The sequence below is a fragment of the Nannochloropsis gaditana genome (genome assembly GCF_000240725.1).
Source record: "Nannochloropsis gaditana CCMP526 unplaced genomic scaffold scaffold436, whole genome shotgun sequence".
NCBI lineage: Eukaryota > Eustigmatophyceae > Eustigmatales > Monodopsidaceae > Microchloropsis > Microchloropsis gaditana.
The window spans coordinates 16,542-25,419 of record NW_005803517.1 but is presented as its reverse complement, the minus strand read 5'-3'; the positions used below and the strand labels follow the sequence as shown (position 1 = coordinate 25,419).

General features: G+C 55.9%; 3 protein-coding genes across 3 annotated transcripts; all 3 read left to right on the top strand.

The window, feature by feature from the left end:
• Positions 1-1,970: 1,970 nt before the first annotated feature.
• On the top strand, positions 1,971-2,545 carry NGA_0367500 (uncharacterized protein; the record flags this gene model as incomplete). The annotated part of the gene is made up of 2 exons (XM_005854642.1): positions 1,971-2,292; positions 2,490-2,545. The coding sequence occupies 2 exons, from the start codon at positions 1,971-1,973 to the stop codon at positions 2,543-2,545; spliced, it is 378 nt and encodes a 125-aa protein (XP_005854704.1).
• Positions 2,546-6,168: 3,623 nt separating this feature from the next.
• NGA_0347602 (uncharacterized protein) lies at positions 6,169-7,653 on the top strand. Its single transcript, XM_005854638.1, has 5 exons — positions 6,169-6,277; positions 6,481-6,546; positions 6,767-6,930; positions 7,035-7,124; positions 7,296-7,653. Exons 1-5 carry the CDS (start codon positions 6,190-6,192, stop codon positions 7,347-7,349), a joined length of 462 nt encoding a protein of 153 aa, XP_005854700.1. The 5' UTR covers positions 6,169-6,189; the 3' UTR covers positions 7,350-7,653.
• A 538-nt stretch (positions 7,654-8,191) lies between these two features.
• Positions 8,192-8,678, top strand: NGA_0349002 (dynein light chain roadblock-type 1-like protein; the record flags this gene model as incomplete). Its single annotated transcript, XM_005854639.1, has 2 exons — positions 8,192-8,362; positions 8,649-8,678. Coding segments are annotated over exons 1-2 (186 nt in total), but the record flags the coding sequence as incomplete, so codon positions are not given.
• Between the last annotated feature and the right edge of the window lie 200 nt (positions 8,679-8,878).

Genomic DNA, 8,878 nt, shown 5'->3' with positions numbered 1-8,878 from the left:
GTTCCTACGTTTCCTACTCCTCCCACTCCCTCCCTCCCACTCCTCCCTCCCTCCCTCCCGCCCCGTCGCTCGAGGCGAAAGCCTTCATCCTTCCTCCCTCGCTCCCTCGCTTTTTGCTTCTTTGGCGCGTTGATGAAAATATTTGGGGCCATTCGCCTCCTGCCTTTTGCGTAATCCTCCTTGGCGTTCTGCAGAACGTTCTTTGGGCATCGCTGTACACCTACCAAAAGAAGTGTTTCGGGGAAATCCGGATAACCTTCTTATTGACAATGACATCAGCTCGATCGGAGTGGTCAGGGGGGTGGCCGCGCGTGGACTAACACGACAATGTACATGATCCGGGCTCTTTCGTGACGTCGTTGTCTGTTGGAAGCGGGGCCCAAGACAGATGAGAATACTGACAAGCGGAGGTTTCGTCCGATGCATGTTTCCGTGCAACCCCCTCTTGCATTTTCAAGACTGAGTCACCCATCATGCCTCTGTTTACATTCGACAGGGTTTGAGGGGGACAGGATAGTGCGCATCGTCAAAGTGTGTCCATCGGTTTTTGGTGTTCACACCTCCCGAGCGCCTAGTTGACGGGACTTCTTTGTGGGGGAAAAGGCAATTTGCATTCCAGTCATTTCCTTGGTCGCAGGCGTCCTTTTCGGACAGTCGCATCCTCTACCTGGAGAAGACTCAAGTCCCCTGGGGCCATTTGATTAGGAGCAGCCATGGGGATTGACCTTCATCTTCCCTTGCCCGACCTGCCTCCCAACATGGCATGGGGGGGCATGCTGGAAGCCTATTTCGTCAATGCCGAGGCCCTGGCGGAGCTGGCGGCCGCAGCCCGGAGTGCCGGTGTGTCCAAACAAACAGTTGTGGAGGTGGTCGCCCTCCTGGTGGTGTCCGCCATCACCTACTATCGAATGTACCATCAACTCCCCTACCCTCCCGATCCAGCCCGGGAGCCTCGACTCCGACCATGCCCTCTGCAAACCGAGGCGACGGAGGACGAGCATGTGGTCCCACAGGGCTTTTCCCACGAGGGGCAGCCGGCCTCGGAACCGACGGCCTCCCTGCCTGCGATCCTCAACCACCTCTACGCCACGCTGGCCGCCGCGCGTCTCCACGCCCCGCCCACTCTGCCTCTTCCCTCCCTGCCCTCCCTGGCGATGGACCCACTGACATCCTTCCCCGCCAAGCTGCTGGCGGAAATGCAAGAGAAATTGGCGGCCGTGGTGAAGGAGGGGGAGGAAGCGGAATGGGCCTGGTTGTGCCTTTTGTTGCAACGCGTCTTGCACAAGGAGGACGGGACGGACGGGGACAGGGAGACGGGTCAGACCAGCCTGGCTACCCGGATGTTGAGTGCGGCCATGGCTCAATGCCGTCCCTTTCGGTGGCCGGGGGAGGGGCCGGGGCAGGGTCTGGGGGAGGGAGGGAGGGAGGAAGGGAGGGAGAGGGTGGAGGGAAAGCCCGCGCAGTCCATGTTTGGTTGGCCGATAGCCGACACGACTACGCATGACGATGTGTGTGATATCGATACAGAAGAAGCCGAGGCTGCCGCAGAAGCCGCAGCAGCAGCTGCGGCCGCCTTGGCGGCCGCCAGCAAGGCCGTACCGCCCCCTCATTTTCTCTCTACGGGCCTGCCCGACGAGGTTCAATTGGAAATTGTCGAGTACTTGCAACCTCGGGACGTGCTGCGATTGACGCCCGTCTCCCGGGCAGCCCGGAGGCTGGGGGAAGGGGAACAGGTGTGGCGCACCAAGTGGGCGGCGCGTTTCGGGCCCATCTGGCGGTCGACGCCCGTGCAAAAGGCGGAGATGGCACGGAAAGCACGGAGGGCAGACGGTCAACGGGCCTCGGCTACCGACGGGGAAATGGAAGGAGGGTGTGGCCAGTGTGGGCGGGGGGTGGGGGGAAGAAGGGAGGGGGGGAGGGAGGGAGGGAGGGAGGGAGGGAAGGGCCAGCTGGCCACCCTGTTTGCCTCGATGGGTCCCGGTGGCGAAAGGAAGGAAAAGGGAAGAGGGAGTGCGTGGGCCAGGGATGCGGGTGGGCCCTCCTTCCCTGTCTCTTTCCCGCCCTCCCTGCCGCCCTCGGCTGGCAGCTGGCGGCATTTCTACTCCGTCTTCGAGCTGGAGTGGGCTGCTTGGCTGTGCGCGGGCCGGAACAGGGAGGAGTCGTGTTGGGTGGGACTTGAAGGGGGGGTCTATGACCTGACCGCCTTCCTGGAGATACACCCGGGTAGCAAGGAGACGATTTTAGTGAACGCGGGGGGAGACGCCACCGCCTTCTTTCAGGACGTGGGCCACAGTGCTCAGGTAGGGCGGGAGGGAGGGCGGGGACGAAGACGGGAGGGAGGAAGGCCTTTCATCCTTGTCTTGGTACGTCAAGCTGGGGCAACTTTTTCACCCTCTCTTCTTCATTTCCTTTCCCCTTTCCTCCCTCCCTCCCCGGTCCAGGCACGGGCCATGATGGCGGACTTCTGCATCGTCCCTCCCCCTCCACAGGGGGTAGGGCATACCGAGGCCTGCGTGCTCCATTCCGTCAAAGAAGCCTTGCGTGAGGGTCGTGCGGGCATTGAGGGAAGGAAGGAGGGAGGGAAGGGAGGAGGACGCGCGTTGATGGGCCGTGGGGGGGCCGCAGGCGCGGTGTCCACGTTGGCGGCCCATTTGTCGGAACAAGCGGCGATGATGATGCGGAGGGGGGGGGGCGCGGCGGTGGTGGAGGTTGGAGGGGGGGGAAGGGTGGAGGAAGTCGGGCAGGTCCATCGGGATGGCCTTCTTCACCACGTGAGTGAGTGGCTCTTGCCCCCTGTCGTGCCCGGGGGGGGGGGGATGAAGGTAGGGGGAGGAGGGGAGGAGGTCGATGCTCCGGGAGCCCAGATTGGGACCAAGGGAGGGAAGAACGTTCTGTTCGGGCTCAGGAAAATTCTCCCGCTGGGAAAGTGCCAAGCCTGCGGGGGCCACGAAGCCTTCCTGCCGGGGGCGAAGGAGAAGAGTGGGAGGGAGGGGGCAAGGGTGGGAGGGAATGAGGTTGGGTGTGGACAGGACGGGGGGCATACCGGGACGAAGAGGGCGGTGTATGATGTGTTTGGAGGAGGTTGGCTGTCGTGGTGGACGTGCTGTGGGGCAGTTAAGGTAGAAGACGGGGAGAAAGGGTTGTAGAAGGGTGGGGAAGGAGAATATGAATGTGTGGAAATTTTTCTGAGGGAAGGGGAGGAGGGAAAGCGCCTGGTGTAAAGGAGCGTAAATAATTGTAAAGGGAAGACACGGAAGATTTCCTGAGAAAGAGATGGATGGGACGGGGAGGGCGAGGGTGGTAAGGATGGAGAGGGAGGGAGGGAAGGAGGGAAAGCGGCCGGGCACGTGGAGAGGAGCAAGGGGTTTGGCTATGCTCTCCCCGCCATCACACGGGGGCTCCGGACCTTCGGGAGATCTGTGGCGGGCGTGGCAAGGGCATACATAGAGCTGCTTGGAGCGTGGGGAAGGCAACAGTCCAGGTGGCCAGTCGCGTCGCTTTCTGTGGGGAGCGGGCGCGCTGTTGTGGACCCCGCACTGTGGAATTAAATGCTAGTGGAACCAGCCGAACGTGTACAGAGTACGTGGGAATCGATGCACTGAGATAATAAAGAGGCACCTTTCGGGGATTGAGCCAGCAGCCTCGTCAGTCGCGTGACAGTCACATCTGTCCATGTTTTCGAATCCACTCTTGGGCAAAAAGAAGTGATATAGATGCGTAGTGGACTGCCTCCCTAGCGCGGAGACCCTTGGCTTGCCAGCTCTCACAATAAATATATGTGAGGCCTCTGGGGGCACGGCCATGGGAAGGCAGCATCGAAATTGTCCAGAGCGAATGTAACGTTACGACCGTTACACTTTCAAGAAGGTAAAAGCGTTGCAATTTGAAGTTACAAACGTCATAATTACAAGTCGTTGAGTGCAAGTTTGGAAACAAAAAGAGATCTTTAGCGGGGCGCACGGACGAAGGAAAGGAAGGGGAAGAAGTGCAATAAAGAGTGACTGAGGTGTCGAAAAAGTATTGGATGGACAGCTCCCACAGGAGTGTCAGACAGCACGATTGATTTATTCCAGGGGAGAGGCAAGAGGGTTTTACACTGAGTGCAAGTTTGGAAACAAAAAGAGATCTTTAGCGGGGCGCACGGACGAAGGAAAGGAAGGGGAAGAAGTGCAATAAAGAGTGACTGAGGTGTCGAAAAAGTATTGGATGGACAGCTCCCACAGTAGTGTCAGACAGCACGATTGATTTATTCCAGGGGAGAGGCAAGAGGGTTTTATACTGCCTCGCACCACCAGACCAACGAGGGTGTCGCAGGCGGAGACGGACGCTTGTGAGTTGCTTGTTTATAGAAAATAAGATTACCGCAACCGTGTGCTTTCCTGGCCTTATTTGCTTCCCCCCCTCTCAACAACTCGTGGTGTTTTCTCACCCTCTCCCTCCTCCCCTCCCTCCCGCCAACAGCCTCCTCTTCCGTTCCTCGTTGCGCAGTAAGAGACGTGTCGATTCACCACTCCCTTCCTCCTCCCCCTTCCTCCCCCCCCTCCCTCCCTCCCTTCCTCCCCCCCTCCGCACATGAGCATGCACAGCATCACCAACACCAAACCCCCGCCCCCGGTCATGAGGATTTTCCCCACAAAAGTCTCGAACATCAGCGCCCCTGTGATGAGCAACCCCACGGCCAAGGCCCCGAAAAGCAAAAGGGTGAAGGAATAAGCGAACTTTCCTAAGCGGAACTGCTCGTGATCTTCCTCCTCCTCCTCGTCGTCGGGCGGAGCCCCCCCGGTGCCCTCTCTTCCTCCCTCCTTCCCTTCCCCCGTTCCTCCTCCCCTCCCTCTTTCCAGGTCGCTCGAATGCAGTAGGCGATGGTGAGGCGGAGCAATGGTAGAAGGGGAGGAAGGAGGGTGGGACGGAGGCCGGTAGGGACTTCCAGTGCCGGCGGGCAGGCGCCGGGGGGTTGGAGACACGGGGGAAGAATGAGGAGAGTGGCGGTCCGAGTCGGAGGAAAGCCCTTGAAAATGGCCATGGGAGGGAGTCCTGGCCCCCCTTTTTTGGTTAACTGGGCTGCTGTCAACGCTGGGTGTGTCGTAGGGCAGGAAGGTGCCGGACGTGGGGGGGACGGTGGTGGCGGTGGCGGTTGCAGGCATGAAAGGAGGACGTATATAGAGGCAATGGATGCGGGAAGAAGGACGGTTGATATGCCGTTGACGCTAATGTCACGCTGCTCTTGCCTTTCCAAGACTCGTGTCCCGCTGCTTTTTTAAGGCTATGCCATGAAGGGTCCTCGATGGGGCATCTAGGCTAGGAAGTAAAGGCGCGCATGCAAAAAGAGCACGAAAAGTTATTGTCCCCCGTCGTAGCGTGTGGAATGTCGAAATGCTTCTCGTAAATGGCGCGCACTGGGCCGAGTCCCACGACTGAAGTGTTTCGGAAGACAAACAGAAAGCAAAAGGACGTTGCTGTTTGATGTCTGTCCGTATGTACGAGCGCATGCAGGTGAGATTTTCGATACCGTGTCACGTCACAAGATTAAACAGCGACTGTCTGATCTCACGATCTCTGAGCCCCGAAACATGAAACAAAAAAAATGCATCCCATCACATTTCTCCATGCCGCCATTTTTGAGACACGAGCAAAGTAAAAGCATCAGGGATCAGGGGTCTCCCCTCGTCTTGTTGATTTTATCGCTAGAGAGGCCAAGACTGGCTTTCGCTGGTGCATTTCGGGACTGAGAGTTGCAGCCTGTAGGATATCTTAATGCCTTGGGCGAGAGCGGGCCGATGGAACTACCGGGGGGAGGGATGGATTGAGATGCGGCATTGATGTATGGGCTTTCCTTCATGCCAATGTGCGTCTCGATCTGGGTGGGTGGGAGCATCGGGGGTTATATTGGTGGCACGTGTTGTTTTGGGTAGGCCGCAGTATTGTCGTGATCGGTGGGGGCAGGGCAATCCACGCGCGGGTTTGGACAAGCTCACTTTTAAAAAAAATCCTGAGTGCAATGAAAGTGTGTTGTTCAACATTGCTGCACTTGTGGCTCATGTAGAATATATGTATGCCCTCAGTTGGATAGAATGGGGCCCTTTGTTAATCTGTGGAGACGCGCCTTGTGAGTTGGTGAAGAATCCGTCGAGTCGCCACCCCTCACGTGTTTCCTTTATTTAATCATTGACCAACAGCCATCAAAGCATCATGATGTCCTCCAAGGCCTTTGCCAGCAGCTTGCTGATCTTAAGCTTCCTTTTTGCAAGCACTTGGGCATTCGTGCCTCGTCAGCTTAGTAAGTAACTCGAGTGGGAGTTCCCCATCATCCCAGTGGATGGAGCTGCAAGTAGATGCCATCACCAAACAAGCATGAAATATCGCACGGACCGAATACATGTCCACATAATGTTCATTAAATGGAAGTGACAAGGCTGTAACGAAAACGACCCAAGGTCCTCAACAAATCCTTTTTCCCCTTCTCCATTTTCTTTCCCACAGCCCGTACACCCCTGCAGCAGCGTGGCCAAGGCCGCCTGCATATGGCCTTGCCCGGCAACGCTATGGGTACGTCGCGTCGAAAGTTGCAAAGAAGATCGTGTCTTCCTCCTCGGACCAGGGCTGGGAAAGGGAGATGAAAGAAATACCAAAGGGGCAGGGGCCCCGTGGAGGTTGCGTGACGTGACGAAGGACAGAGCGGCCTTCGGTGCCTCGCTTGTCCTGTTCACAGATAACCTCACCTACTCCACCCTGCATATTTCTCGCCCTCCTGCCTCCTTCTTGACAGCCTCCTTGGGCCTCCTTTTGACTGCGTCCACGGGCCTCTACGCGCCTTCCTCCCCTCCCCCTTCCTTCCACAACCAAGCCTTCACCAGCACCACCCTCTCGAAGGAAGTCGAGAGCCGCCAGGGCATGTACAAAGAGTACACGGTCGAGAAAACGGGGCAACAGGTGGGGCAGGGAGGGACAGAGGGAGCAAAAGAGGGATGGGCGTGGAGGGAGACTGGCTATCAAGCGGCGTTATCCGAGTCGTGCTTATAACCATGCATGTGCAGTACGAAAACGCAGAGGGGACCTTCAAGACGAAAGATGAGACGGCAGGGAACAAGAATAAATACGTGGCTATCTTGGCAGTCCTCCTGGTGGTAAGTGCGGAGATATCTCTCTTTGTCGGATGGGAAGAAAGAGGACTTCCGGGGAGAATGTGCTCGTTTGAAAGCTTCGCCGTAACACGGAGCTCTTCGTGCGAGGCGTGACACGACCGCGTCAAGGAATCATCTGCCCCTCCAACACTTTTAACCGATCTCTTTCTGTAGGGAAGCTGCGTCATTCCCATGGCCCAATATTTCTGGTATGTCAAGGACGATTAAGTCTTCCATCCTGAGTCCTCATCCCTGGACGGAGTGGGTCGAAATTGCATCATCGACGAGGCGATGGCGTCAGCTTCATCCGCGGAAACAATCTCTCCCAATTTTTCCTTCGTCGCCTTTGTTGATGGATACACGTCCGTACTCATCAGTAGTGATCCCTCCAGTGCGATTGGGCATGGGGCATGATGGAAAAAGAAGGCTTGAAGTAACGCCCTTCAGGGTGCCGATTGGATGGGGAAAGAATTTTTCGAATAAAACACAAAAAGTTGAAAATAGACGAGGCAAAAGATGTGCTGTACTTCCTAGAAATGATGAGAGATTGTAGGAAGATGTTATGTTTTACTTCCTTTCTAGGATAGGAAATGCCCAATATCCTTTCGAAGGACGTTTCTTTAAAATGAGCCATCCACAATTATCATCACAGTATTTTTCTGAGCGTTTTATACGTTTACATACGTTTACACTCAATGCCTCAAGCACGTGTGTCACGGTAGGGCTTCAGGTTTGAAAAAGGCTTGTTATGTTCCCATGATTAACCTCCTACCTTCAAGTTGTAGCACAAACAAGCTTTCGATAGGCTGCACTCCTTGTTGCTGATGCTACCCATTATGCCCTACTATCGGTGCTTATTCATGCCGCGTATGCGTTTGTACACGGATTTGTACGCGCCTTGGTGGTTGATGCATGTCTCGCGGAGGTACCGTCTTTGTCGCGAGGGATTGGTCAGGCTATGGCCGCTCCCGTGCTTTTCTGACAGCAACCGTCATTCGAGCAAGAATTAAGAATTTGTCCGAAACAGCCTCATCCAAAAGAAATGTGCTTACAACTCGTCCGCGTTTTCTCAACAAGGTGTGTACATGGCCCTCATGGAAACTCCGGATCATTCGATGAGTTCGAATGAAGCGCTTTCCTCCGTAGACAGCACCTTGAAGCGTCTCCAAAACCTAAAAAATGTACAACAAGTCCTTGTATTGACCAAGGATGGCGTCGCCCTGCACTCAAGCGTCGATCAGGTAGGTCGCTGTTAATTTAATCCCCCTCAGATCCCTCAATGCTTTCAGCCACGCGATGCTTGAAGCCTGTCTCGGACGTGGTGCCTCGTCTCCCCGCATTCATGTGCGCTTGATCTCTTCTATACCTTTCATGGTTCCTTGCGACAGGATGCTCACAAAAGTGCTGGTTCCAGTCGTTTTCTTATTTTTTGGTGCTGCTAATCATTCTACTTTCCAAGTTATGTTTGTCAGCTCATTTTTCACATCCTGCGTGCTCCGTTTCCTGTACTGCACTCATGATTCACAGAAGAAAACGGCGCATCAAGCTTCATTGATAGCATGCCTCTGCGATCAAGCAAGTGCGCTGATGAAATCCTTCGATGACAGCGGGAAAGGCGGTGTCGATGCGGATGAATGCCCACGGCTTCTACGCTTCTGCAGCCAGAGGCAGGAAATTATGATCACACCGGGGAAGGACTTCTCCTTGGTTGTGCTCCGGAAGTTGAATGGATGAACTGCAGACGTTGCATGCCTGTC

Coding starts and splice junctions, on each gene's coding strand:
- NGA_0347602 (XM_005854638.1), top strand. CDS start 6,190: ATGATGTCCTCCAAGGCCTTTGCCAGCAGCTTGCTGATCTTAAGCTTC. Junction 6,547..6,766: donor CTTGCCCGGCAACGCTATGG/GTACGTCGCGTC, acceptor CCTTCTTGACAG/CCTCCTTGGGCCTCCTTTTG. Junction 6,931..7,034: donor TCGAGAAAACGGGGCAACAG/GTGGGGCAGGGA, acceptor ATGCATGTGCAG/TACGAAAACGCAGAGGGGAC.